This window comes from Aspergillus saccharolyticus (assembly GCF_003184585.1).
Source record: "Aspergillus saccharolyticus JOP 1030-1 unplaced genomic scaffold BP01scaffold_20, whole genome shotgun sequence".
NCBI lineage: Eukaryota > Fungi > Ascomycota > Eurotiomycetes > Eurotiales > Aspergillaceae > Aspergillus > Aspergillus saccharolyticus.
This window is the reverse complement of record NW_020290630.1, coordinates 97,155-123,861: the sequence shown is the minus strand read 5'-3', so window position 1 is coordinate 123,861 and position 26,707 is coordinate 97,155. Positions and strand designations below refer to the sequence as shown.

The window sequence follows — 26,707 nt, the reverse complement described above, 5'->3', positions numbered from 1 at the left end:
GATGGCGCAGAGGAAGTTTTGTGCCTGTGGGATTGGTGGTGGTGGTGCTGAGGCTCCAGGTGGATCGTGGGGCGGTGGGGTGTTGAGGCGGTGGTTGGGGTTTGCGTGGTCTGTGCCCCGTGATGAAGAGGATGAGGTTCGGGTTGTTGTCGATGAGAGGAGGCCTTTGCTTAGGGGCTCGGGGTGAGGGGGTCTTTTGATTGTTGGGGAAAAGGGTATGTCCAGTTGGTTCTTATGTGGGAGGCTGTCGTGGGTATCATGTCTCTTGTCTTGTCTTGTGTTTGATGTACTTTATACTACTACCTGGAGGGCTAGTCCAACGCAGATATTGCAGGGAGAATGTAACGATCACGTTTGCAGACCTACTCTGCCCATGTGCATTGCACATGATTGCGTGGATGGCTACGGATGAGCCACTAGGCAAAGCGGCCTTTCTAACCCTGAAGGACCTGGCTGACGCGGTACTCGACCACAGGGGACTTGCCCTTCTCGATGTTGAATCGGCCCTGCGCGACGAAGATCCGGGACTCGAGGTCCTTGTAGCGTTCGCTGCCCGTCTGATTCTATGCGTTAGGTGCCGCTGCTCCAGTAAGCCGTCGAGACACGCAAGACTTACCTCGAACGTGAAATGGGTGACTATAAGAGGCTCACATTAGCTACATTCATTTCGTTCAAGCTCCCGACGTCACCACGGGAGACTCACAAGCGTTGCCAAACGGCGTCGAGCCCTCCTCAGCAGTGCCCGCAAAGACCGCCTGGATCTCCGGGGCCAGCGTAACAACGCCGGTATAGTTCACGTAGATGAGCTAGTGAGTCGGTGCATTGTCAAAATCTAGTTCCATTCTCCAGCACGATGGAAAGACGACGTACATCGTTGTCATCCTTAGGTCTAAGATAGAGTTAGCGGACGGTCTAGCCAAAGAAAGGGTCTGTCACAGAGAGCGAGCGACATACTTAGCAACCGCATGCGCATTCAAGCGGCAGTGCTTGCCATCGGCATCGGCGTGAATGTAGTCGTTCCCGACGCCGACAAATTCCGCATCAATGGCCGGGGAGAACCCAGGCTCGCTCTTGATGCTGCCGCCGGTCATGGGCTGGACTCATATTGTGTCATGTGTCAACTGTGTCCCTCTAGCTGACTCGGGGGTGGGCCGATGAGCCACTAGCTGCTTACCACGACCTGGAGGGCATTCTGCCGGGATGCGCTGCCTTTTGAGAGGAGATCAGTGTGGTTTCAAGCGAGCTTCGTGACGAGGATACAGAGGTGGCTTACCGACGCCCAGGGGTGCTTCGATGGTAACCTGTCGCGTGATGCTTGGCTTAGATTGTGCGTCGGTGGCAGAGCTGTGTTCTGGGGAGGGAATTCACCTTGATCGTGAAGGCGGGCTGGAGAGTAGGATAGCCGGACATGGTGTGCATCGATGAGTGTCAGTTGATTGACCAACGAGTAGGTAGGACTGGGAGGATGAGGTGATATGTTGAGGGCCGGATCTACGCGGCGAAAGCTCGGAGCGGAGGGGAAGCTATACCGCAGGCAGTGTGCCCCGCACGCGCTGGAGGGGTGATCGCCCTAACTCATGACTATCGTTAATCCACTGTAAATTACTATAAGTTCTAGACTAGACTAAGATTGGTTGGGTCGGTCAAGCAGTCTAAAATCGGTTTGTTTGAATACGGTGTCTGTGTATATGTTGCGTTCTGTGTCGTCGGCGATTTTACGGTCCATTTCGATGTTGTCTGACCAGAGGTTTGTTTACTCCATCGCAATGGCATAAGCTCCACCTCTTTTGCAGGCAGTGAAAAGGCAACGGCTTGTTGAACCAGCGACTGGTCACGCTAACACTCCGCAACGTACAACTCATTTGTGGCTGTCAGTCCTAAAGTCATGCAAACGGCTTATTAAATCGCACTCTGGACGGGTGCACTTGACCACCAACTCGAAAATTGCCTCGGGTGAGGACCTTGTTGAACCCATTCAATCACCAAGAGCTGCACTAACAGCTGCTAAGGAATGCTCACTCCCTCAATCCCATCCGACGAGACAGGCACGTGGTTGATACAGGAAATCACACAGGCTACAGGTACCTTACATTAGGGTACATTCCGCAGGGGTCACACGCCTGCAAAAGTAGTAGAAAATGCATCCGCGTACATAGTGCGAGGCTGTATAGCCACAGGATCTGCTGCTGATGATTCAAACTTCCTGGCCCTTATCCCTCACCAAAGGACAGATGAAGAACATTTATAATGTCCAGACCAGCCTGCAACTGTCATGACAGAGACGTTGTCTGTGGTTTTATTATTTTTGCTGCTGTCGAATATCGAGTGGGTCTCGGCCTCAGGCTTCCTGACGCTTTTCCCGGTTTGGCTCTTGGTAGTTTGGAAGGAGTGACGTGACGTTAGACTCGCAGCCTAACCGGCAGATCAGTCGAAATCTCAATTCTTTCTTCGTATAATTATTTTTATTATTGCTCACACGCTATCTCTTCTACACTTGGCTTATTATCATACCCGTATCCTCGTTTACTTCTTAATGTTTATTCTTATTGATCGAGGTTGACACTGGTTGCCCGCATTGTCGGGACTTTTGTTCCTTCTTCAGCTCATCTCTCCCAATGATTCCGTCACAATTGCTACCGGCGCTCTTCTTGCTTGCGACATGCGCGTGCGCCTTTCCATTCCTCGAACAACAATCGCTGGGCAACAATGGTGTTCAGAATGCACCTCATCTTGAGCTACAAGACAATGTCGAATCGGAATCTCGGGGCCTATCCGGTCGCTTCTTGCACATAACCGGTACGCACAAGGCTGCAGACAGCAGGAAAGAGACACCCCTTCTAACATCCAACAGACTTACATCCCGACTCGTATTATAAGCCCGGAACGTCACCTGAAAAAGCTTGCCATCGAGGAGACGGCTCGACCGGATATTATGGGGCTGAAGGAACCAATTGCGACTCGCCTATCACTTTGATCAACGAAACATTCCGCTGGATCGAGAAGAACCTCAAGGGCAAAGTGGACTTCGTTATCTGGACCGGTGACTCAGCTCGCCATGATAACGACGAGAAGAACCCCCGGGAGCCCGAGGAGGTGCTCGACTTGAACAGATTGCTTGCCAATAAGTTCGTGGAAACTTTTAGAGATGAAAGCTCGGTGAAAGGGATCTCGATTCCCATCATCCCCACCTTCGGCAACAACGACATCATGCCCCATAACATCTTCAAGGCCGGCCCAAATCGGTGGACGAAGAAGTACAGAGAGATCTGGTCCCATTTCATCCCCGAGCATCAGCTTCACAGCTTCGTGGAAGGTGGCTGGTTCATCTCCGAGGTAATCCCTGAGCAGTTGGCTGTGATCAGTCTGAACACAATGTACTTTTTCGACTCGAATTCGGCCGTGGACGGCTGTTCTGCGCAATCCGAACCTGGCTATGAACATATGGAATGGCTGCGTGTGCAGCTTGAAATGTTGCGGGGGAGGCACATGAAGGCAATTCTCATGGGACACGTCCCTCCGGCTCGGGCTGGCTCCAAGCGCAATTGGGATGAGTCGTGCTGGCAAAAGTACACCTTGTGGCTACACCGATTTCGGGACGTCGTGGTAGGCAGTGTCTATGGACACATGAACCTCGACCATTTCATGCTCCAGGATAGTCGCAAAGTGGATATCGTTAGCGTTGACGAGTCTTCTGCATACCTCAGTGACCTCCGAGATTCGGACGAAATAAGTACACGGTCGCGATCGGATTACCTCTCTAGCCTCAGAAAGGACTGGTCGAAGTTGCCATCCGTTGCCTCGGGCAAGTCGAAAAGCTTCTCGATGGACGAGTGGTTCGATGAGGACGAGACTTCAGTCCAAACGTCCAAGAAAAAGAAGCGCTTCTTGAAGAAGATTGGTGGCCCTTTCGCGGAACGATACAGCGTCTCGTTGGTTTCTCCCAGCGTGGTACCCAACTATTTCCCGACATTGCGAGTCGTCGAGTACAATATCACCGGCCTGGAACATACAGCCATCTGGGCAGACACTCCTCATCATAGCAGCTTGGACAGTGCGCCTATGGGGGAGGAGCACGGTAGCCCATTGTCCGAGACGCAGGCAAAGCCGAACAAGAAGCCCCATTTCAAGGTTCCAAGCCCTCCGTCCAAGGCCACGCCTCCGGGACCGGCGTACTCGAATCAAGCGCTCTCTTGGCTCGGTTACACTCAGTACTTTGCGAACCTAACCAGAATCAATAGTCAGATGGCGAATCGAGCAGGCGGTGAAGTGGAAGAGGGATTGAAAGAGGATGAGATTTTTGTCTATGAAATCGAGTATAATACTCGCGACGATAAGATCTACAAGATGGACGACCTCACTGTGCGCAGTTTCTTCAAGCTTGCTTCACGGATAGCTAGGCGAGGAGGCCAGAAGAGCAAATCTTCTTCTCTTGAATATGGGGGTGAAGCCGACTTGGATGTCCTTGAAACAGATCACGATTCTGACGATCAAAGTATCGAGGTAGAGAAGAAAAAGAAGAAGAAGAACCGTGTTTGGAAGACATTTGTGACAAGGGCTTTCGTTGGTCTATTGAAAAGCGACGACATTGACGACATAAATTGACAGGCTTGATCCGCTCGTCTGGCAATCAATGACCTAGTTTATACGATGTTACGGCCCATGATTGTTATTTTTTCTTGGTTTCTATTGATGGATTCTGGTGCATGTATATAAACTAGCACATATTCTATTTAACTTGGAAACGAATCTCGAGTTTTTTTGTATTTTTAGCAGATCCCACCCAGGCTGTTGGAATACCGGGGGAAGCCACCACAGCCCCGGAGGCGCCTGTAGCGGTCAGTTAGGCGGTGGCGGATTCAATTGCCTGCCTGCCCGCCTGCGGGGTGGGAAAGGAAGGGTCCGGCAGGGAGGGAGGGATCCATCCATCATCATCATCATGATCGTCATGATCATCTTCTATCTCCTTCCCTTCAAGCATAACCACACCTCTGGCAACATTAGAAGAGGCAAACTGCTTGATCATCGCTTCTAAGTGAGCTTGGCTCAAAGTATCCTCACTGCCTCGCTATGCTAGACATAGACATTTGCCGACTGTCGTCATCGTTTCCTTGTGTCAGCTTGAATACACTCCTGCCGTTATCCGATCGTCTCTACTGAACAACCACGCGGGCGCTGAACTCCCACGCTTGCAATTCTAGCCGGAAAATGCGTCCCAGTGGCGGTTTACTCGGCCACAGAGCGACCCAACGCTCTGCATTCGCCGTCAAGAAGCCTATGTGTTACTCTTGCTGCCGAAGGAGAGGCTGGAGACACGATCCACCGTACTAATCCTATCTCATCGCGCCGGCTGGTCCAGGAGCTGCAAGGCAGGGAAACTCAGCAGTTGGGCTCTGACACGTATCGAACTAGCTGATGCGCTGTCCTCCCGTCTCATGGCTTGGTCCCTTGGGGGAGGGGGACGGGAGCAGCCAACATGCCACTTTGTCTTTTTTGACAGTTTATCAAAACAATGTGGCCATGACAAGTGGACTGGGATGCTAACTAACGATCCCTCTCATTCGTGCCCGACGTCCTCCGCCTTGGGGCGGGAACAGTAACGAGGCGAGACTGACGCCTGATCAATGATCTAGGTCTCGATAACTTTCACCTTCCTTATGTATAGTGCATGTATGGTGGAGTCTCGCCGCAAGTCACCTCACTTTAATTAGCACGCCCACGCCGTAGCGGGCTTCACCCACTTCGCTGCATCCCGAAGACATCCTCATTCGGGCAGTCAACCTGCCCTTGCATCATCGTCTCGCACAACAATTTATTACTGACATAGTCTCCCAAGAACTGCGCTTCTGCGCAGCAGCAACTGTTGACCCACTGCTTCCACTGTGACTGATAGCATTGATTCCCTTTTGGTCTATTGAGATCTCTTAGGGAGATACCAATTCTAGTTATCAAGCCTCTCTCGTGCAACAGCACACTCCGATCTTGATATCAATCGTGACATTGACCCTTCCCCCCTCCGTCATTGCAAGCAACAAGCTGGCGGAGAGGTGCAGTCAATGCCTTGCTGCGTCTAGTTGCACACAATGCATCAAGATTGGCTCCTTAAATCTCATAGCAAAGTCTTGCCTTGCGTTTCTAACATTTTTCTCTGTTCATCTTTACCTTGTCCTGCGGGTCTTGGTTGCACTAATCCGTTTGTTGTTCGGTTGGCATAATCCGTCCTATGCATGCATGTCAACTTACCTACTCACTTTGAACCCCCAAACAGACCACACCCTACTCTTTTCTGCTCCTTTGCGAATTTGTCTCTTTGCGTCTCTATCCGCTTCTCACTGTACAGCAGCTCCTTGGTTTCACAGCACTTCGCTAGACGTACCTAATATCTGATTTACATGTCACATATTGTTTATCGTTGATCGTTGGCGGCTTTCTGCTTTCAGCTACGCTCATCAGACAAGTCGCAATCCAACATCCTCATTGCTTTGGGGCTGCATACTGAGTCACAAACTCGAAATCGGGACTACAGCATTAACTACAGCATTAAGAAGCATTCGATTGTTGGAGCGTGGGAGCGTGGAGAACCCCACCATCGCTAATCTAGCCGGGCATCCAGAAACGCCGAACCAGTCAAGGGAGTCAGTTTCCGTTTCGAGCGCCGAACACGAGCATGAGCAGCTGCAACGTTTACAGTAGTTGATCCTCTCGCATCTTTTGTACGCGCAATCAAGGTAAGTTTCGACGGCTTTCCCTGCTTCGCCTCTTCCCCTTATGCCGTTCTCCATTGAGTTGGCTTGCATAAATCGCATGGCGGCCGTGGTCAACATCCAGTACCTACGGTCTGGCTTGTCTTGACCGATTCAAGTTCATGCGGGTTGTTGCGGAGCACACACATTGACGAAACCGATCGAACATGGCGAAGGCTAATGTGACTGGCGAAAGCCTTCCGCTAGATACTGAATCATTGACTCACTGGATGGCTTCCTCCGAAGTGGACCAGAAAGCCTTGGGCAATTTCGCGGCCACAACAAGCCTGGAAAATCCATTTCTGTCCGCAATGCTCTACAAGCTACTGGGCCTGTCCGTCATGCTTTCCAAGAAACTGCTTCGTGCACGGCGCTTGCGCCGTCTTGATCCAACCCGTGAAACGAAATCACTTCAGCTCTACTATCACATCATATGGCTTGCTCGTGAAGGTCTCCTCATTCTAGAGGAATTCGTTCTTACCCGTGTACAAATTTATGTGGAGCTAAATATTCTCGCGTACAAGTTGAGAGCCTCTTTTTACCACATTTTTGTGTTATTTCATAACCAGCCTGCTATTCATGCACGGGGTATCGACAATCTGCCGAACAATGCACCGCCTGCCGACAGCACTACAAACGCAGGTCTGCCGCAGAGGTTACCGGAATTCAGGTACTCGTTCCAGCCGAAACCCGAGATCATATCAATTCCCGATCATTTGGTCGCAGCTGCGGACGGTGCGCCGCGGCGTAAGGTTACGCAGGCTCCGCCAGGCCTTGCACCGATTCAGCCGCCGAAAACGATGTCTGCTTTTCTCCTCCCAGCCCTTGATTACACTAGAACGGCTACGCAATGCTTCGATTATGCCGTACTGTTGGCGGAGCGTTTTCTTCCGGGGTCGCATCCTCTTCGTCTCTCAATCAAGCTCGAGTATGCCGCATATCTCTATGATTGCCTCCATGATCCACTTGCCTGTCGACGGATAGCAAAGAAGGCAATCGCAGATGTATACAACGCGAAGGAGGGCATGGACGACGAGAGCTTTGAAGATGCCGCGGAGATCGTCGGTATATTGGGCAAGATGGTCAAACGCGTAAGGAAAGCCAGCACAGCAGGCAGTACCACTGTCGCTGAGACGCCCAGGGATGAACAGTCACGAAGCGACGGATCTCGAACCCCGTCGTCTCGAACAACAGCCCACTCTCGACCAGCCTATTCCGTGAAGCCGACAAGTGCTGAATCTCTACCGCCTGCCGTGCCTGATCCCACTATCATCAATCCTATTTGATCTCGATCCGCAAAGTGTACGCTATCAGTTATTGATGTATACTTACCTGCTCAAGAGCTGTATATACTTGTTTCACACGTTGTTATTTAGATTTGCTGGGATGGAAAAGTGGAGGGCAATCTGCTGTTACGCTGCGCTTTTCGTACTTCTTTTGCAGTACCAAATAATATGTTGTGTGTGAAGTGCTTTACCTTCACAATGTGCATACATAGCATAGTAAGTGTGGCATGCAAGCGGGACTTCTGCCTCAGGCCGACAGATGTACCCCCGAAAGTTTGCAGCGGGTTGCATTTAGAGAATTGGCCAGTTGCGAGATCCGCATTGCCTTTTCATACGAGCTCCGAATCCATGTCACTGGCAGCCCTGGAGCCATCATTCGTCCCCTTAGTTTCCATCTATGATCTTATTATTCCAAGAAGACTTCTACCTGCCACCTGCTTGATTTCACATCTCGCAAATCACTTAGTTCTATAGCTAAAAAGGTACTATTCCAAGCACTTCAAAGCACAGACGAGAATCATGGACCCTCGCTTACGTTAGATACGACAGCCCTCCCTCTGATAGTCCGACTTGGCAACACCCGCTTGCGAACCCGACGAGTTCGTTTTTACGTTACGACCCGGCGGTCTTCTACGTCATTGCGGTGCTTGACTCCTGCACCTCGGGAAACCTTGGGGAGATTGTGGGAGCCCAGGCAATTTTTTTACTTGTTCGCGGCTCTTGTCCTTCTCGCCGGCTGCAAGTGTGTTTGGGGGCTTTTTACGTTGCTCGAGGGTTTCAATCTTAGGAGACGCGCTTGCTCACCGAACGTCCGACCGCCCGGGTTGATCGACAGTATCCATCGCCCAAGAAACGAAGAGGGGGTAATCAGCATCCCATTCAGCACTGTCAACCGCAAAAGACCCTGAGACCCGCAGAGGATTCCAAACTAGACCCCGGACCGCCAGGAGGAAAAGGATTAAACAAACCGCCCACGAGGTCACACCCCAGACAACCTGGATTCATCTGTCCCGATCTTGCGCTACGTTGCGAATTTGACCCCCCGATAATTTTCTTGGTTCTCTCCGCTTCGTTCCTCCGGCGATGAAGCTGCCTGTTTGCCAGTTTCCGCAATCACGCAAGATTCTCACCGACTATCAGGCATTGCGTCTTCGCGGATAGAGACAGTCAGGCCTGCGCCCGCAGGTCGCTGAGTTGTGTATGATGCGGTCGGGTTTTCAGAAATCTGGGGCCATTCCGTTCTTCGCGCTCTTGATCTTTTCGTTGCTGAGTCTTGTACCGTCTTTGGCGAAAGAATGGGACTATTATAGTCGGCCCTTTGCGCACATTGGCTATGTCCGCGGCGAACCTCGACGTATGAGCTGAGCGCGTCCTTTCTCTTTCTGCTTCGTTGCTGGCGCAGGATTCAGGCTTACATTTCCGGTTCTTGCAGATACTTCCCGGGATAAGGATGGCTGGGTCGATGTGCGATCACCATTCCGAATAGCAGGCGGACAATCGAAGCCGTGGTCGGTAGATGATAAACGCCCGGCGTACCTCGATTCGAATTCCCGGCCACGACAACCGCCCACGGATGCGCCTCCCCGGAGCTCGTTTGAAGCCGCGGCAATTCTGGATAGTGATTCGATAACCTATTCGGTTCAGTACTCGTCGGCCTTCAGACGCGGCGTGCGCGCTTTACAGGCTTTGATCATCCGGAAAACAGACGACTCGCTAGCCATTCATTCCTTTCCTGCCGAACGCGATACCGCTTCTGTGGATCAATCCTCACCGAGTCGCAACTCACCTTATGCGAACAGCTCCGCCAAGATGATACCTTCGCATGAAGAAGACCTTTTTCTATTTATACCTATTGGTAGCGGAGACCGTACGATATCAGATACGACCGACCTGGTTCGAATGCCCAAGTGGCTGTTATCATGTGTTTGGTCCTCATGGCAGCAGGCCTGTCGTGTTGGCAACGATTATATGGATACCGTCACGGGCCGTGATAGGTTTCGAGACCCCGCCGTGACAACATCCTCCAATTGCTCGGAAATAGTGAAATCAGAAGACTCGTCCCAACCTCGAGATTCGCGGCGAGAGGCGCACCTGAAATATGCCTTAAACTCGGCATCAGCAACAGAGAAGCATGAGCAGGCCGAAGCCAGAGGTTCAGCTGCCCTCACCCAGTCTATCGATGCATTAGCGCAGCCATCTGCTGCTCCGACCGCAACGACGACTGCTATGGAGCAGTTGAAGGTGGTTGAAGGCCAAGCTGAACCGGGGCGGGTGCGCAGTGGCAGCTGCATGGCCATTGTGCTAGCAATAGTCGCAGGCGTCATGTGGTTCTAGGCCTGGGACACCATTGCGCTGAGTCTTGCAGTGGACGCATCCGAGCATCTGGGCTCTGTCCTACCACGAATCCTGAATGCTGAGGCGAGGGAGGTCGCTCCCGCGCAGTTTGAGATTGCGCACCCCTTCTCCTGCTCCGATGCAGGTCTTTCTCTGGTTTTTCTTTTATTTTCTTTTTTCCTCTGGCCGGACGGGTCCGGCTCATGAATCTTCTTTGCAGACTATTTTTCATCATTTTTGGCTTGGCAACGCCTTATGTAATTGGTTCACGTGTATATCGCTTACTTGCTTGGTGGATATTTGGGCCTGGTTGGGAGGATCTGGGTCTGGGGTGTTGTTCTGCTCATGCCTTTACGATGTCGATGGAGAGAGGTTCATGGATGTTCAGTCCCTCTTCTTGCTTTCTGTTCGCAGGGGAATGACCGCTTGGATGGTCTTCCTGTGGATGGGACGAGCTGCAGTTACCTAGCTCTTACGGTAGTTAGGGACTGGCTGCTGATGCTCTTTCAGTCTCGGAAGGGTTTACTCACCAGCCAGCCCATAGTCATAATAAATAGTAATGTTTGTTCATCTGAGATTTGTGTGTCCGATTCTAGTAGGTGAACAACTGATGTCTTGGATCTAGACGCGCCACTTGGAATGAGGATGCCCTGCCTATATATATGGACGGTTAATTCTGTTCGTCCTCTGCCTACGATTCTTGGATCCTGGCAGCAAGGACATTGCTCAAGAATGAGGAAGCACATACCTGGCATCAAGATTGTAAGACAAGAAAAGAAAGCTAAGTCCATGACTTAAGCTCTAGAATCTAGGCTATTTTGTGTGTACATCATACCAATGACCAGGTCCCACGCGCCTTTCTCCGCATTCCACCCATATTTCCCACTGAGCAGTGGGCCAGCCCGAGATAAATAATCGAGTCATAGAGAATGCTATGCCATCACATCCCAGCCCCCTGAAGTCTGAATGGGGTGGTATAAGCTGAGTGGATAATATAAGAATCTCCAATGCTTTAATTAGGAGTCCCTCCCCACATAGCTATCAAGGGTTGAAGCTCCATACATTTCAAAAGAGATCTAGCTTCCTTTCTCAATCTCCCTTTTCTCTCTCTCCTCTTCCAACTGGAGTACTACCCCACCAAAGCCTAAAGACAGTATCACAATGAAACCAACAACCTTCCTCCTCACCACCCTCCTAGCCCTGACCACGGGTACCACCCTAGCCGACAAAACCTGCACCCCAAGTTTCGATTACTGCGCTAACAAGCTGTTGAGTTCGAAAGGTTAGTGATTCCTTGCCCCTTGTTCTTTTACGTCTTTTCCTGCCAACCCCACGGGGACGTTTGGTGGGTGGTTCTTTTGTGTGTCCGGTCCTGATGGGTTGGGTATCCCCTATCCCCCAGTGCACGGTGCACTTCCCGGGAGACGCAGAATCCACTGCACTCTACCATAACAATTCAAATCGCCACGGCTAACTATTTTGGATCTTGATCTGGAGAATAGGTTTCACGGAAGCAGACCTCGAAACCGCGCTGCAAGGCACGGGGCTCGAGAATGACGATCTAGCCAATATTCTGTTCCATTGCAAGAACCCGGGGGATGTGGGGCATGCGCAGCTGTGTGCCGGGGGTTGTACGGATCCGGCGACGGAGGGAAGTCATGGGTGTTCTGGTTAGAGGTGTTTCTTGTTCTTCTGAGGTTGGGAGAGAGGGTCTGGGTGGATGGGGTTGGGGACGCTGATAGAGGGTGCGAGAGAGCACTCCTTTTTGAATGGAAAGCCCAGGATTATCATGATGAGAAACGTGTGAGAACGTGAATGTGAGAGTTTACAATATTGTTTGATTAGATGAGCAAATGCAATTCAACAATTTGCATGTCTGTCTGGTTGTTGAAAGAGAGTGTTGGTATGATAGATTTGTACTGTAGATTGATCGCTACATCTGGTATGATTTCTCTCGAAAAAAGAACCAATAGTCTAGGTCTAAGCCGGCGTAGGCTCAGCAAGTTCGCCCGAACAAGTAAGCGATAAGCAGCTTACTGTGGAAGAACTCGAGCTATAAAGATGTGAAAATCTCGCATGGCTGCAGGATATATTGCTGTCGTTCCCGTCGCGATACAGAGGTGACCGAACAATGCTCACAAGCATGCCATGTGCCTGATTCCAAATTGATTGAGAGGGCAATGGCGCATCGTACTGCCTCATTATCGGGTTATGGCCGATGCGGTGCCTTGCTCACGCTGTTACCGTGAGAGGCGGGGGATACGAGACTGGTACTGCCATGCGCACGGACTGACTGTCTTGGATGGAATACCGTTGCCGACAGCCCATGCTATTGTCATGCATAGTGATGACTAGGCTATCATGGCTGGAAAGACTCGAGTGTCACGATTTGTTCTCTGCCTCGGAGATTAGCGTCTCCATCTCCTGCTCGGTCCATCGGTGGAAAAGTTTCTTCGGGTCGGAGAGAGACGCGTCTTCCTTCACGCTTTGCACGTGGAGAACCGGAACGTCGAAATCGTAGACATCCTTCCACGGCTTGTTGTTGGGCAGGGCAATGTCCGTCTCGGCGTACTCAAAGGGACGACGCTTATGCAGCTGAGTGACAGTATGCTTGGCGGTGTCGCAGAGCCCGCAGCCGGCGCGGGTAAAGAGAGTGACGCGCACCGCGTTGGAAAGACGAACGGCAGTGGGAAACATGACTGAAGCGCAGACAAGTAGTCAACACCTGCAACAAAGAGGCACAAGAGATGCGGACAGCAGGCGGAAGTTTGGGGATGGATGGAACCTTCGAGCTCCCCGGGCTAAGCCCGATTGGGCCAGCCTTCCTGCGGCGGTTCTGCGCGCTTCGATGCGACAAACTCGCATTTCTCCCTCACGGTGAGGGAATCAGACAAATTCCCCCCATCCAAAGACAAAGCCGCTCGTCTTCCTCCTTGTCTCACCATCTTGCACTGTCAATTTGCTACCATGGCCTCCAAGTGTGTCCACAAGGGTTGCGGGAAGGAGTTCACCGACCCTGAAGAGCCCTGCGTTTACCATCCCGGCCCGCCTGTGTTCCACGAGGGTCAAAAAGGTACGATCTCTAAGGACCTTGCGGAATCTTGATAATCTTTGGTTTTGAGTTGCTTGTTACATCTCGGAGGTCTTATACATTGGGCCCAGCTTGCTCGTTCTAGACCACCGTGGACTAATCACTGTCCGACGACCTAGGCTGGAAATGTTGCAAGCCCCGCGTCCTCACCTTCGATGAATTCCTCGCCATCCCCCCCTGCACAACGGGCAAGCACTCGACTGTCGACGATACCCCTCAGGAACCCAAAGAGCCTGTCGCAGAGGAAGCTCCGCCAGCTCCGGCTCCTACGCCGGCAGCCGAGCCTCCCCGCCACGCTATCTCGCCCGCCATTCCCCCACCTTCCAATGCGCCTACTCCCGTCCCCGAAGAGCCCGAGTCCGATGACCCCGATCTCGAGATCCCGACCAACGCCACCTGTCGTCGCAAGGGCTGCAACTCGGGATACAACGCAGCCGTGCCCCGCGAGGAGGAGAAATGTGTCTTCCACCCCGGCGCACCTATCTTCCACGAGGGCAGCAAGGGATGGTCTTGCTGCAAGAAGCGAGTGCTCGAATTCGACGAGTTCCTGAAGATCCAGGGCTGCAAGGAGAAGACGAAGCATTTGTTCGTCGGAAAGGGCAAGCCTCCGGGTGAGGAGAAGGTGGACACAGTCCGGTGAGTGGCAGACGCCGCTTAGACAGCGGTTGCGCCAGGCGCGGAGCATGGCTGACATGGTCTTTTTCTCTCTTCTGTCTCTATAGGAACGACTTCTACCAAACGCCATCGTCCGTCAACGTCTCTCTGTACCTCAAGAAGATCGACAAGGAGAACGCAAAGGTGCAATTCTCCGCCACCGCCCTCGAGCTGGACCTCCCCACGACGGACAACAAGCGATACAAGGATACATATCAGCTGTTTGCGCCGATCGATCCCGTGAAGTCCCAGTACCGTGTCATGGGAACCAAGCTGGAACTGACACTGATCAAGGCGGACGGCACCAGCTGGCCTGTGTTGCGCAGCGACGATAAGTGGACTGGAGAGCGCATCCAGGTCGGCAAGGCTGGAAGGGCTTGAGTATACGGAGTATTGAGAGACGGATTATGGAAATACAATATACCACGTTCGACTAAAACCAGATAATCAGACATATAATGGCATCGGTTGCAAATATGCATATTATGAAACGAATGCAATTCAGGCACAAAAGCCCGACCAGGATAATCCGTAGCGATACCACCGGCAAGACTAGCAGTGTCCAGCAAGAATGCAAGGGATCGCCTTCGAATTTCCAGAGCACCAGATCGATCTATATATAGATCATGAGTGACCTTCTTCTTCTGATAGTGCACTCCACTTGCAGATGGGATGATGTGAACAATGGACAGTCAGACCTCGCAAATGCAAGTGTTGATTACAAATTACAGTTGATCTCACCACACCAACATGAAAGTGTTTTGAGATCGGAATGTCACGCCTCCTCCACAGCTTATGCGCATGGGGATCTATTCTTGCGAGCAGAAACCCTAGCCAAGCCATAGTTTGTAAGGGAAAAAGGAATGCGTTGTTGCTCTCCAAGGCTGGGAACGGAGGAGAAACCCATAGAGAAAAAATCCCACACAAGATAACCCTCAGCGAGCCGTACGTTGACGGAGCCCCGGTTTGATTTACATAACATAAAGTAAGTAAACCGCTACTGATGATGAAGAAAAAAAGAAAGAAAATCATCAAAGTCGCGGTCGGCAGCAGCGGGTATATATACCCTGCATCAGTGGAGCCGCTAAGGGGAGTCGGGACTAGTGGATTACCGAGAAGAGCGGCTGTTAGGGCTGGGGTTTACAGGCAGCACGTGCTTGATGCTCAATAGACCTCACGTGATCTCGAGCGGAGCGGCAGAATCACATGCTAGAAGTTGGGTGGTTGTTGAGAAGACGAGGCCAGAAGCAGCTTAGTTCGGTTCCTCCAGCACCAGCAGCTCAGATTGAAGATTGCACAAATATTCGTTTTATTTTTGAAGTCAAGATCTCATTGATTGTGCCTACGGAATACTGTGTATCGTTGCGCAGTCATCTTACGGAGTACATCGTGCAACAATCTCGCGTCATTGCTCACGAGCAGTGGTTGGTTGCCTTCCTCGGCCTCAGGCTTGAATTGCTGGGCGGAAAAAAAAGGAGGGGCGTTCAGGGCCCGCCGCTCGAAACCAATCAGTGGCGCGCTGGGCACGAGACCAGCAACCACTTCAATCTCTCTCCCCTTCTCCTTCTTCTGCTACCTGTCCCACTCTACCCCATCATATCTTCCTGCTCGCTTCCAGAGTATCAATTGCCGGCCAATTTGTACTCGTGTCCCTTACGGCGTGAACTTGCGAATCCGTGCAGCTAATAGATTAGGAGAGATTCTTCAAGACCCCCTCCCCCGGGCTTGGCTGATTGGTACGGAACTTCCTATATGTATCCCGTTTTCCTAATTCTATCCTATTTCTTGGACTCCTCAAATAGAAAACCTCCTTCGCTCCTTCAGACCTCGATTGGGCCCTCACTGACATGTGCTTCGGAGTTCTATAGAATATTAATACTAGCAGCATTGTGGTCAACTGCTCGCATACGCCCCCTGACTTTCCTTTACACTTTTTTACTGCTCCTTAACCCCTTCGCTCCTTTTTCCTACCGCCATGACCATGTGCCAACAGAACGGGTCTGCCCTGCGCTATATCCCGCTGTCCTATAACCATGCCGATTCGCATGCATCTGCGCTTCAGCTGATCTTGACCCTCAATCCTGATTGGGAGGGCCCCGATAACAAGATTGAATTCGTGCGCTTCACGGATGGCATAACCAATACTGTGTGTTTACCACCGGAACCAAGCCCTTCTCGCAGACTCGACGCTGCAAGGGGCACTGGAATGCTCGTCGTCAAGTGTCATGAACTAACGTTGGACACTAGCTTCTTAAGATTATCAACCGCAAACCCGGTTTGACCGAGGAGCAGATAGACCACGATGCAGTACTCATGAGAGCGTACGGTAACCACACAGAGATCCTTATAGACCGCGAAAGTATGCCACACCTGGGAAAGGGGACCACTCCAGAAGCGACCCCCCTTTCCCTTCCTCCCTCTCTGCCCATTGCGACAATTGCTGAGTAGAATTTCGAATCTATAGGAGAAACGAGCTCTCACGCTCTCCTCGCTAGCTATGGCCTTGCCCCTCCGCTGCTGGCTCGGTTCAAGAATGGCCTATTGTATCGATTCCTCCGAGGTCGGCCGGCCACCCACGAGGATTTGGCGGCGCCTCCAGTATGGCGTGGGGTTGCCCGACGACTGGCGCAGTGGCATGCTGTCCTGCCCGTTTGTGGCACCCCTGCTACGTCACAGGACTCCGATGATGTACCCCTCAAGCAACAAGTAGACGTCGATTTGGAAGATCACCAGCAACCGTTCAAGGCAGAAGATAATCTGTCCGTGGTGAAGACCAAGCAGCCCGGACCTAACATCTGGACTGTTACCCAGAAATGGATCCTTGCGCTTCCCACGGCGACGGAGGAGCAGCGTCAGCGCAGATTGAGTCTGCAGAAGGAGCTTGAACGGGTTGTGCGTGAGCTCGATGATGGAAAGGGACTTGGTGAAGGCGGCGTACGTAGAATCGTGATCACCAATCTTTGTCGTTCTACCTCTAATTGTTCATTCATAACAGCTGGTCTTTTCCCACTGCGATCTCCTATGTGCCAACGTCATTGTCCTTCCCTCAGAGCAGAACCAAACCGGACGCGCTATCACAACCGCCGAAGATCAAGAACCTGCGACGGTCAACTTCATCGATTACGAATACGCGACTCCATCTCCGGCTGCTTTCGACATAGCCAACCACTTTGCCGAATGGGGCGGCTATGACTGTGACTACAACATGATGCCGACGCGCTCGATTCGACGCCAGTTTTTGACAGAATACGTAAAGAGCTACAGCCAGCACAAGGGAATCCCGGAGGCTTCTCAGCCAGAGATTGTTGCACGGCTTTACGAGGATGTGGATCGATTCCGTGGAATACCTGGTCTATACTGGTCTGTCTGGCCCAAATTATTTGACTTTGCATGATCGCATTACTGACCATTGAATGCATACACAGGGGAATCTGGTCTCTCATCCAAGCCCAAATCTCCCAGATTGACTTTGACTACGCATCTTACGCCGAGCTCCGCCTTGGAGAATACTACGCCTGGCGTCGCGAGACGGACGGGTCTCGAGTCCAAGCTGAAGAGGAGATGCCCCTCCGTGAACGTCGCTGGGCTCAAGAGGCTTAATTTGGATTTTACGCGCAACAGAACACTGGGCATACAATTCCTGCCAACCCCTTTTTAATACATTTTACTCACTCGGCTTCTAATATAGAAACAGCAGCTGATATTCGAGCCACTGCTTTTTTTCGTTGTACATACATCAAAGCATTTCAACAGTTCCGATCGCTAGCGATGATTTATCTCTGCGCGTTCAAACCTGTTTCCGACTGTCCCACCCATCTGATTTGTCATGTCATGAGAAGAAGGAAGAACACGGGGGATTTCAACAACATTCCCGGTAGTCTGGGTGAACGTGGGTCTTTGATACAACCATAATAATCGGCGCTCGTGCCGATACCTCGTTTCGTTATCTTTTCTTTTCTTTTCTTTATTTCTTTCTTTCTTTCTTTCTTTCCCTCTTCTGTCTTGTCTTCCCGTTTAGTTGATTTTCATTGAGGGTTCTGGTAGAGATGGAATCGGGCCATTGGTCTTGGGCTATGGAACATGGGCATAGGGGCATGGATCGTGGGTTCGGATACAGGTACGGATACAAGAGGTCTTTTTAAGTTGCGGACTCTGGGTCCTGGTAGAGGGTAGGAAAGGGTTAGCGAAGAGAATCGGATGATGAGATCTTTGGCTGATCGAAGTCGGTAATGCTTTCTTTTTATTCATACTTACGACGGGGTTGTTTGCTTCTCTCCTAGTTACTACCTCACTACCTAACAGGCCCATGCTTATTGATGGACAGTAGCGAAAGGAGAGTGAGTACGGTTACACTATCTGTGATTTTCCCCATGTGTAGAAACTAGAGCACCGATCTTCCAGGGGCCTGATACATTTTGGTTGAGTCTGAGACGAATGACTATCTTTTTATCCAGCTGCAATTTAGACAAAAACCTCTGAGCTGTTACCATTTACTACTTGTAGAAACAATGTCCTAAATTCTCTGGACCAGAAAGGGGTCTGTCAATGTGTAGTACCCATTTTTATACAGATTCTGGCTATTTATGATCTCTTTCTTAGGTTCACATAAATAGGGAAAAGAAATGCACACGCGATGCTACAGATATCTAGTGACCTTTATGATAGCCTTTAAACTCAATTGCACGGCGAAGCTTGGTTCCCTCCTTTATCAACTGCTTTGCGTATTGTTTATTGATTGGGCAGTTAGTTGTCTTGTTCGCAAGTGGAATTAGGGTTATCGAATATTCTGATCACATGTATTCTGCGGATATAGTGCAAGTTGAGCAGAAACTCTCTGAATTCTTGCAGTGCAGTGTGGACCCTCAAGCTTCGTCTGCCAGTCCCTCGGAGGGCTTTGAGTTGTCGACCCATATGCCTAAGTTGCTGAATCGCATTCTACAGACCAAGCTGTAGATGTGTATTCGATTCACCCCTTCGTATAAATCCTATAATACCGACAAGGTTCTTCAGTAATATGGGAAATGGCGTTCCTGTCAAAAACCATATCAGAGGACGCTGTATTATACTTTTTAGGTCGAGACAAGGGTCACAAAAAGCTCCACAGAGTCTATAAAAAAACAGAGGGAAGTCTTTTCGTTAATCCGATGAAGCGTGTCACTTTCACGTTCGATCTTCATGTCGAGATATCAAGAGGAGATGCCATAATCCGTTCATGGCAAAGTGCTTGTGTAGTCTGTTAACTTGGGCACAAATAACATTTTTACCTGGTTTAGTGACCTGGCAATCGTCAATATATGAAGGAGGAGATTACCTCGTCTGCTCTGACGAAGAGATAGGGGTCAGCCTCGGTTAGAATAAGTCTGACATCGGCTGCAACCTCTACAACCTTGTAACCCCAGTTCCGGTAGACAGTTTGAGGCCATAAAAAGACAGCAGTAGCTTACACATGCGGCCGGGTCTGTCGTCAAAGTCATTGGGTTGAACCATGCGAGAGGCTTTGTTTAATTTCGCCTTGCTTGCAGCTTAGGTCGTGCGCTACGAAGACAGAGAACAACACCCTCACTGTCGCCGTCTTGGCCGTTGGCGCGAACGTGAAGGCATATCCACGCAGGCGATCTGCAGGAAGCCTCTCACCACAAGGGCGATGGACCGCAGGACCGGCTGCGCTATCCAGCGCCTCTCACGACCTGACAGAGGCTGCAAGCCTGTCCAGGATGGAATGTCCGAGAGAATGGCAGGTGCGTTCCCCATTAACTGGGCGAACCAAGCATCAGGAGGCGGATTCGCGAACTCATAAAGTCTGCTTTGTACTTTGATGAGTTGGAGTGAGGTGAGCGGACAATTTAATGTGTGACAGATATGTGTGTATTATTGGTGTGTTTTTACTGAGGATACACGGTTGCCTGCGAGGTGTGTAGAAGTCCGAGGTCACGTGACCCTGATATCGTACATAATGTCTTGCCTAGGCGCCAGAAAGTTGAGCTTATTCAGAAGAGGTTTACTATTGTATTCAGATTCTCCTCTGTGACAGATATGTTATTATTAAGGTGTTGTTATTGGTGAGACGCTCGGATGACTGAGAGGTGTTGAGAGGTTCGAGGTCACGTGACCCCCGTGATATCGTACAATATGGATAGCATATATCCCAATATTCATTATCTCTCAAAGGACTGCAGGCTTACGTTGTCGACTCTGGTTTGTAAGTAGAATTATGATATTCTCAGGAGAAATTGTTTGAAAGCCGGGTACTGATTCATGCCTTGTTCCGAGACCATGTTTTGGGGTTTCGCAGTCTAGTGGAGTAAATCCGGCTCTGCAACTATCATGTGCTCGCTTCCTGCCAAGGTTCGAGGGAAAACCTCTCCGACTTGACTCCCCAAGTTGTAGCCGAGAACTGACCCATTCCAGCGTCAATCATTGTTCTTGGTTTTATTGCTTATGTCTCTTCCTCACTCTTAGACAGGAATGGCGGATCTTCAGGTCGATTCCACCAGACGGTCAATTCTCCTGGTAAGTTGTCACGGCAAATCTCGGACAGGATGGTACACGACCAGAGATAGGCATCATCGACTCTGTTCGTAGTCGGCATGCCTCCGAGAATCGCCAGTGAGTAATGTGAGTACTTAGTGTAGTTAGTAGGTTTGTGCGTATTTATAAATGACATTGACCCCTGATATTGCCTAGGTCCACATGGCACTCCAGCACCAGGTTGACCGTCATATCACAGTCGCCGGTGCGTAATGCGTCAGTGAGGCACCCCACTTTTCGTCGGTAGCCCGCTCGCGGGGCGCCGGCTGATCCCATTGAGCCCTGGGTGTGCCCGCGGGAGGCGGGGGAGGTCCAGGGAGCAGGGGGCCGGGAGTCGCGGGGGCCGCTACGATGTTAACCATCGTCAGATGAACCACCCGGTTTCCTCTCGCGTATGTTTCAGTACGCGGGGGGAGGGTGGCGGTAGCGGCGGCGGCGGTCGCGGGGCCTTTGCGACAGTAGCAAGAAATGTTTTGAGGCCCCGAAATGAGACACATTCTTTGAGAGATATTTATAAAGAATCCCTGGTTGAGCTCTCTCTTAGGTCAATGACTAGGATCACCTCAACGCGGAAATCACCCACAAGACGGAAGACAATGGACTACTCGTAGGTGGACAGAAGTCCATACCTACAATGGCAGTTATCCTTATATCGAGCCAGCTGACCTAGAAGGACGTGAATTTTCGTTTCTTAGTCCAGTGCACTCAGTCTGATTATGCAACCAAGCTTTCAATCGTACTGTATAGATGCTTGATTGATTAAGCCCACACAACGCATGTGGTTCTCCGCAATTCCGATCAGTCGATATCTAGATCAAAAGACACGGAAGTCTTTTGCATGCATAGATTGCCTGAGCGACTAGGGTAAGCTTAGACAGAACGAGAGTAAGCATGTTCGTTTGGCTGTGTATGCAAGTGCGAAGTGTTTCAGTGGCTGCGCATATCAGGTGCACAAGGTGTAGTGAATATCAAAATACTGCAAACACCCCTTCCCCGGCCCATTGTAATAATTGGAAGAGGTCAGCGAAAGTAAGGGCGGGTTACATCTTCATATCGGGTTCGTCTGGCGACTGGAACGACAGCCCAATGGATCATGTTCGCTGTCTATATTGTTCACCTTAACGTTTGTCCCTTCCAAAGAACTGGGTACTCCTGCTTCATCTCGGGTGGTGTCGCGAGCCCACTCGCTGCGCACTGGTGTACCTTGGTCTTGAAACAGGAGGATGATGTGTGGTAAGTCCCATGTTCAGAGGGCATATCTTCTTCCCAGCTGTTGCCCTGGTCTAAGCCGATAACGATGTTGTCTTTGGCTGCTATGACCGCAGGGTTGGCCACGATTGGCCCAACTTGAAGCGTTCTCAAAGAGAGCCATCTATACTCAGAGACTCAACTGCGAATGAGCAGCAGGCGCAGTGATGGTAGATAGTGAACACAGCTCCAGGCAAAAGAGTGACTCAGCACGTTTTGTACTTTTGTCGAGCTAGTGGGAGGTCAACTAGTATCTCTGGACTCCTGTAGAGTTGTCTTTGGGTGTGGCCACATAGGATGGCTTCCAAACTCCACGGATGGAGTTAGCCCCTCCTTGGATCAGGCCTTCTACTCCAATCACCGTCAAGGCGGCACGGATTGCGCTTTGTGACGACGTGCTTCAGGTCGTCTGCGAAACCATTTTCGACGTCCCTTAATAATAGCAAAGGCGGAGCCTCGTCGCTTCTGGGTCTTTTAGGAGCGTGGGCCTTGTCCACAGCGTCCACTTTACCCTTTTTCAATAGCGTACGTCTTTCTCTGCAATTCATCAGCTTCCCGTAACATAGGATGGAATAATGGAAGAGTAAACAAGAAGAGCTTACACGTCTTTGCTTCTCAGGATTAGCTGAAGTGTCACTAGATCGAGCGCATCACTCAGATCAAAGGCTCAACAGTCTGGTCACTCGGCCTAATCGGTGTCCCAGACCCCATAATCCGACCAATTCTTAATTCGAATCGAGAATGGCCTTGGCGGAATCACCATAAAAATGAGCTGATCATCACTCACAACCCAATCATAAATACGTACTTTCTCAAGCTCTAATATTTAAGCTTGAATGTGTGTCGTCGCCAGAAAGTGGTGAGTTATAAAGTGCATCCTCCCGCCAGGTATGCCACCTTTCTTCCCCGAGGCGAAGGTGCCGTTAGTGCTTCTATTATCCTCATTCACTCACAGGAAAGAGAAGGCTATCTGTCCGGGAAGGGCGGTACGGGCACACCTGCGATGGGTTAGCTGTGCCCTGAAAATAGGAGGCGGTGGGCTTCCGTTCTCTCCGTGTCTTGTTTCTCTCCGAGGCAAATGTCACGTAAGCTTGCTCATGAACAAGCACGAGGCTTTATCCTCCCGGTGATGACGGGGGTCTTAGGCCTCGTTGGCTAGGCTGCATGGCTGGCCTCACCACCGGATTCCTTAGCTAGCCTCGATAGCTTCAAACTTACTACCGTCAAGACTCTTGAAAGCCCATCAGGTATTCATCTCTCTCCTTGTGTAAGTGACTATGACTGTAGCGCTGGGCGCAGTATAGCTTGGATTGGTCACTAGACCTTCTTAGCTGGCTCTTGTTTACTTCATGTTAAGTTGATAGCACTGCCAAAAAGGTTGATGCTTATCTGAGGACGTGTTGAGAATGTCCTTTCCCTGTAAAGGGCTGGGTTTAGTGTGTAGATCATAGATGAACGGTTCATGAGTGACGGACTGGTCAAGATGAGATTACGGAAGGATGAAAAGGTGGAAGGATGGAGGTGGGAAGATGGAAAGATGGAAGGACGGGGTCGGAGGAGGAAGGATAGATAAGCTGGAGAGGGAAGAGACGGTTGTCTTGAATGAGGGCCTATTCAATTAACCCGGTATTGTGTAGTGAATTCACCAATGGATCGGAGCTTCACTCGATGGAAGGGGGATACCTAGTGACCGTGTATTATGTCGAAGGAGATTCACTATGATCTATAGAATTCACATCATGCACCCAGGAAGATCTTCACTCAGTGTCCAACATTTAGTAGCATGTTCAATGGGCGATAAATTGACGTTCACAGATTGGACCTCTGGGTTAATAGTCCAGTCAGCATATTAGACAAGAATGAGACGATTCCATACCAAGCGTAGAATTTAAGAAATTATGTTCGTAGGATAAATGACAGATCGACTATCAGAAGACCGGATGCTATTAACCCTCGTACCGATGCTATACAACAACCCAACGAACGCTAGCCAGAAGATAACGTCTGAACTGTAACAACCGTGACCAAACTCCATGCATCTCGCTAATGATAGGTAGTTCCCAAATAGAAGCCAGCCGCTGTCGCATATGCTAATAACCAAACAAATCACCAAGAACAATACTAAAAATAGACCAAAAATCCTCAAACACAAAAGCATCCGCGCCACGAGAGCAATTGAAGCCATCAACCACCCGCAAATATGCCACATTCGCAAACCCCACAACAAAATGCATGGGGCTAACATCCGGGGGGTATAGAGCAGGAAAGCCGAGATGCATGGAATTGACACCTGCATACTTGGCGGGGGCCGGGAGCGGCTCGGCGCTCAGGTCAATGACGTTTGCCCCTCCCCTTGCCTCCACTCCCTCCACCCCTCGGCATCCATGCCGATGTATATGAAGCCAAAGACCATCGTCTATTTGGATTACTTCCCGTGTTGTTGCAATGTTCGACACGTGCTTTGGGGGGGATGTGCCATTTTTGGAGTTGCCAACAAGGCTAAGGTGGGTGTCGGTGGGTGTAGACTTAGTCTGCCATTTCTGCTCTGGCTGGGACGGTGGGAATGTCGCTATTTCCTATGTATCTCCCCCTGACAGAGTACTTTGTATGTCGTATTTGGTGAGGGCTACCCCTCAGTACGACAACCGCTCCAACCACGCCGAGATCTGCAACTCGCGGGAATGTTGGCCCGGACAACAAGCATCGGTGACCAGCTGCTCATTGACAAAGGCGTCGACGTTGCGCTCGGTCAGGGGGACCTTGTAGCGGTTCTTTTGCTTGAGGAGCTCCTTCTCGGCGCGGGCGGAGGGCGACAGTTTCTGGAGGGTGTTGCGAATGCGGCGGATCTTACTGCTGGAGAAGTGCGAGATGCGCGGCGGGCCGAAGGGGGTGTCGACCTTCCAGGGGTCTTCGGATGCAATCGAACGGGCGTTCTTCTTGCGCTGTTGGGAGGGGAGTTTGTTCGACATGGTGGGGGGTAGTGTGGCTGATGGGATGGTATGGGAAGGGGGAAAATGATCATAATTTAGGCCATGAGATGAATTGAAAAGAAAACCCGAGGGGAAGCGTAAGTGCTCAGGGGAGTTCGAGTTGGATATATACTATGGTCGAGGGCTACCACGCGACTCGCAGTCAGTTGCATATCACGGAATGTCGGCACTGCGGGGGACTTTGCCCGGGCCACACTAGTGGATGCTAAGACTTTAGGTTGATTAGGGGGTTCGGTTACTGTACGATACTGCCGTTTCAAGAACGATAGTCAACCCTGCCCAATGCTGCTGCATAACTTGACTCTTCTCTCTTCAATTTTCTCATGCATCCCCGACAGAGACAGCTGGAACTAGTCGAATCAATATTACAGCCATCCAACTCCGACCTGGTTTCATCTTTCCTTCTATTAATCAATTACCGAGGGAAATACTGTGAAAGATAAGTGGTTCGCCCCACTCACATCATCCTTCGAAAAAGTCGGGGCACGCCCAGTCAATCCATACAATGAATGGTAGATCATCGCTCGCCGACTCGTAAGCCCAAACCATAAATAGTGGGAGCGAGAGCAAGGGCATCTCCGCGGTCACGCCCAAAGCACTTCAATACGCACAGTTCAACCAGCTCTTTTTGCCCCTCGATGCCCAGTAGACTCTAAGATCCACACTGCAGTCAAAAGCATCCTTCAAGTTTCAACCCAACCCAGTGGAATTCCCAGATCCCCCATTTACCATCCCGCGGGGCTCCAAGCACAAGCACAAGAAGCAATTGTCTCCCGCACTGGCCATCCACACAATGCTTATCTCGCAACCCTCCCCAAGAAGCAGGCATACCCCTGCGGGCATTTGGCCTTTGCAATCACTGCACTTCGGAAGTGTACTATGTATAGTCTGCCCTTTCCTATACCATTAACTCAGTCCCCGTATTCCAGCATCGATCACCCTCGACACCAGAATTCCGGCGTTTTTGATCCTCCGTATACGCAGAACAATTCACTCTTAGCCTGTCACTCTGTAGAACGAAGCATGAAGCTTGGGACTAACGGCCAGCCGCTGTGCAACGACTCAACTGGCACATATCCCGGTAATAGCAAGTAAAGCACGGTGGGAGTCCCTCGCAGCGATGATCGTGCCAAGGCTTTATATTTCCCAGTCTTTGGCGCCAAGTCCGGTGGGGGAACGCAAAACCCTGCAGGCGGGCTGCACAATCATTAGTAGTAGTAACAGTTAACTAAGGTACTCCATACAAGATTGAGTAGTTAGTTTCAGAATCCTCCATGCAGCGGCTCCCAATGAAATAGACCGGCTGGATATCCAACTCTTCTTTCGGGACACGTACGAATCATTATTCTCGAAGAGGTTGATATGGAACAAGTTGGTTTTGATCGGGTTATTCGACGCGTCTGGCGATCCGTTGATAGAATAAGCCAGCCAGCTAGCCATCAAAACCTCCTCGATGCTTCCCATACACCACCTCCCCCCCCTCCCCCCCCAAGCCCCTTCCACCCTCTCAACCCTGCAAAACAGACTGCCAGTGTCGCCCCTGTTCTCCACTCACGCACCCACCAAGCTCACGGTCACTAGGTAACATAGTCACATGCCATAACTCAATCAGGGGCTTACGGGCTGGAAGGCGCCTAGAACGGACAGAAAGAACTGGCTATGCACAGTAACTAACTTACTATAATCACGCGCGCACACACGTATGCATGAGTCGCGTACCATTCAGAATAAACAGCCACGAACCACTTTCAAGTCTTCATGGACCAGGTCCCTAGCCACTGTGTGGCAGCATTACTTGCATCCGTCTGCAGGAGGCTACCAGTAGTAGTGTATTGG

At 50.8% G+C, this 26,707-nt stretch overlaps 11 protein-coding genes across 11 annotated transcripts; 7 read left to right on the top strand and 4 right to left on the bottom strand.

Annotated features, from left to right (window-relative positions):
• Nucleotides 1-91: 91 nt before the first annotated feature.
• BP01DRAFT_81531 (DUF3237 domain-containing protein) lies at nucleotides 92-1,550 on the bottom strand. The gene is made up of 8 exons (XM_025580138.1): nucleotides 1,369-1,550; nucleotides 1,274-1,301; nucleotides 1,175-1,209; nucleotides 955-1,094; nucleotides 871-889; nucleotides 704-806; nucleotides 617-636; nucleotides 92-557 (listed from the first exon to the last, which is right to left on the bottom strand). Exons 1-8 carry the CDS (start codon nucleotides 1,417-1,419, stop codon nucleotides 435-437), a joined length of 519 nt encoding a protein of 172 aa, XP_025430363.1. The 5' UTR covers nucleotides 1,420-1,550; the 3' UTR covers nucleotides 92-434.
• Nucleotides 1,551-2,659: 1,109 nt separating this feature from the next.
• BP01DRAFT_383569 (endopolyphosphatase) lies at nucleotides 2,660-4,602 on the top strand (the record flags this gene model as incomplete). The annotated part of the gene is made up of 3 exons (XM_025577431.1): nucleotides 2,660-2,665; nucleotides 2,718-2,796; nucleotides 2,852-4,602. 3 exons carry the CDS (start codon nucleotides 2,660-2,662, stop codon nucleotides 4,600-4,602), a joined length of 1,836 nt encoding a protein of 611 aa, XP_025430362.1.
• A 2,043-nt stretch (nucleotides 4,603-6,645) lies between these two features.
• On the top strand, nucleotides 6,646-8,067 carry erg27. The gene has a single exon (XM_025580137.1). The coding sequence runs from the start codon at nucleotides 6,908-6,910 to the stop codon at nucleotides 8,024-8,026; it is 1,119 nt and encodes a 372-aa protein (XP_025430361.1). The 5' UTR covers nucleotides 6,646-6,907; the 3' UTR covers nucleotides 8,027-8,067.
• Nucleotides 8,068-9,063: 996 nt separating this feature from the next.
• On the top strand, nucleotides 9,064-10,533 carry BP01DRAFT_81438 (uncharacterized protein). Its single transcript, XM_025580136.1, has 2 exons — nucleotides 9,064-9,380; nucleotides 9,459-10,533. The coding sequence occupies exons 1-2, from the start codon at nucleotides 9,227-9,229 to the stop codon at nucleotides 10,358-10,360; spliced, it is 1,056 nt and encodes a 351-aa protein (XP_025430360.1). The 5' UTR covers nucleotides 9,064-9,226; the 3' UTR covers nucleotides 10,361-10,533.
• Nucleotides 10,534-11,521: 988 nt separating this feature from the next.
• On the top strand, nucleotides 11,522-12,035 carry BP01DRAFT_374679 (uncharacterized protein; the record flags this gene model as incomplete). The annotated part of the gene is made up of 2 exons (XM_025576848.1): nucleotides 11,522-11,642; nucleotides 11,863-12,035. 2 exons carry the CDS (start codon nucleotides 11,522-11,524, stop codon nucleotides 12,033-12,035), a joined length of 294 nt encoding a protein of 97 aa, XP_025430359.1.
• A 617-nt stretch (nucleotides 12,036-12,652) lies between these two features.
• On the bottom strand, nucleotides 12,653-13,331 carry BP01DRAFT_81414 (glutaredoxin family protein). Its single transcript, XM_025580135.1, has one exon. It carries the CDS (start codon nucleotides 13,055-13,057, stop codon nucleotides 12,743-12,745), a length of 315 nt encoding a protein of 104 aa, XP_025430358.1. The 5' UTR covers nucleotides 13,058-13,331; the 3' UTR covers nucleotides 12,653-12,742.
• BP01DRAFT_298702 (cysteine and histidine-rich domain-containing protein) lies at nucleotides 13,328-14,486 on the top strand (the record flags this gene model as incomplete). Its single annotated transcript, XM_025571922.1, has 3 exons — nucleotides 13,328-13,433; nucleotides 13,571-14,087; nucleotides 14,174-14,486. 3 exons carry the CDS (start codon nucleotides 13,328-13,330, stop codon nucleotides 14,484-14,486), a joined length of 936 nt encoding a protein of 311 aa, XP_025430357.1.
• A 661-nt stretch (nucleotides 14,487-15,147) lies between these two features.
• On the top strand, nucleotides 15,148-15,936 carry BP01DRAFT_81364 (uncharacterized protein). Its single transcript, XM_025580134.1, has one exon. The coding sequence runs from the start codon at nucleotides 15,312-15,314 to the stop codon at nucleotides 15,789-15,791; it is 480 nt and encodes a 159-aa protein (XP_025430356.1). The 5' UTR covers nucleotides 15,148-15,311; the 3' UTR covers nucleotides 15,792-15,936.
• Nucleotides 15,624-17,941, top strand: BP01DRAFT_81361 (putative ethanolamine kinase). Its single transcript, XM_025580133.1, has 6 exons — nucleotides 15,624-15,841; nucleotides 15,974-16,251; nucleotides 16,353-16,464; nucleotides 16,570-17,039; nucleotides 17,101-17,465; nucleotides 17,531-17,941. The coding sequence occupies exons 2-6, from the start codon at nucleotides 16,081-16,083 to the stop codon at nucleotides 17,703-17,705; spliced, it is 1,293 nt and encodes a 430-aa protein (XP_025430355.1). The 5' UTR covers nucleotides 15,624-15,841; nucleotides 15,974-16,080; the 3' UTR covers nucleotides 17,706-17,941.
• Nucleotides 17,942-19,664: 1,723 nt separating this feature from the next.
• Nucleotides 19,665-21,130, bottom strand: BP01DRAFT_383562 (uncharacterized protein; the record flags this gene model as incomplete). The annotated part of the gene is made up of 2 exons (XM_025577430.1): nucleotides 19,665-19,905; nucleotides 20,868-21,130. The coding sequence occupies 2 exons, from the start codon at nucleotides 21,128-21,130 to the stop codon at nucleotides 19,665-19,667; spliced, it is 504 nt and encodes a 167-aa protein (XP_025430354.1).
• A 3,384-nt stretch (nucleotides 21,131-24,514) lies between these two features.
• BP01DRAFT_298800 (uncharacterized protein) lies at nucleotides 24,515-24,850 on the bottom strand (the record flags this gene model as incomplete). The annotated part of the gene is made up of 1 exon (XM_025571924.1): nucleotides 24,515-24,850. The coding sequence occupies one exon, from the start codon at nucleotides 24,848-24,850 to the stop codon at nucleotides 24,515-24,517; it is 336 nt and encodes a 111-aa protein (XP_025430353.1).
• Between the last annotated feature and the right edge of the window lie 1,857 nt (nucleotides 24,851-26,707).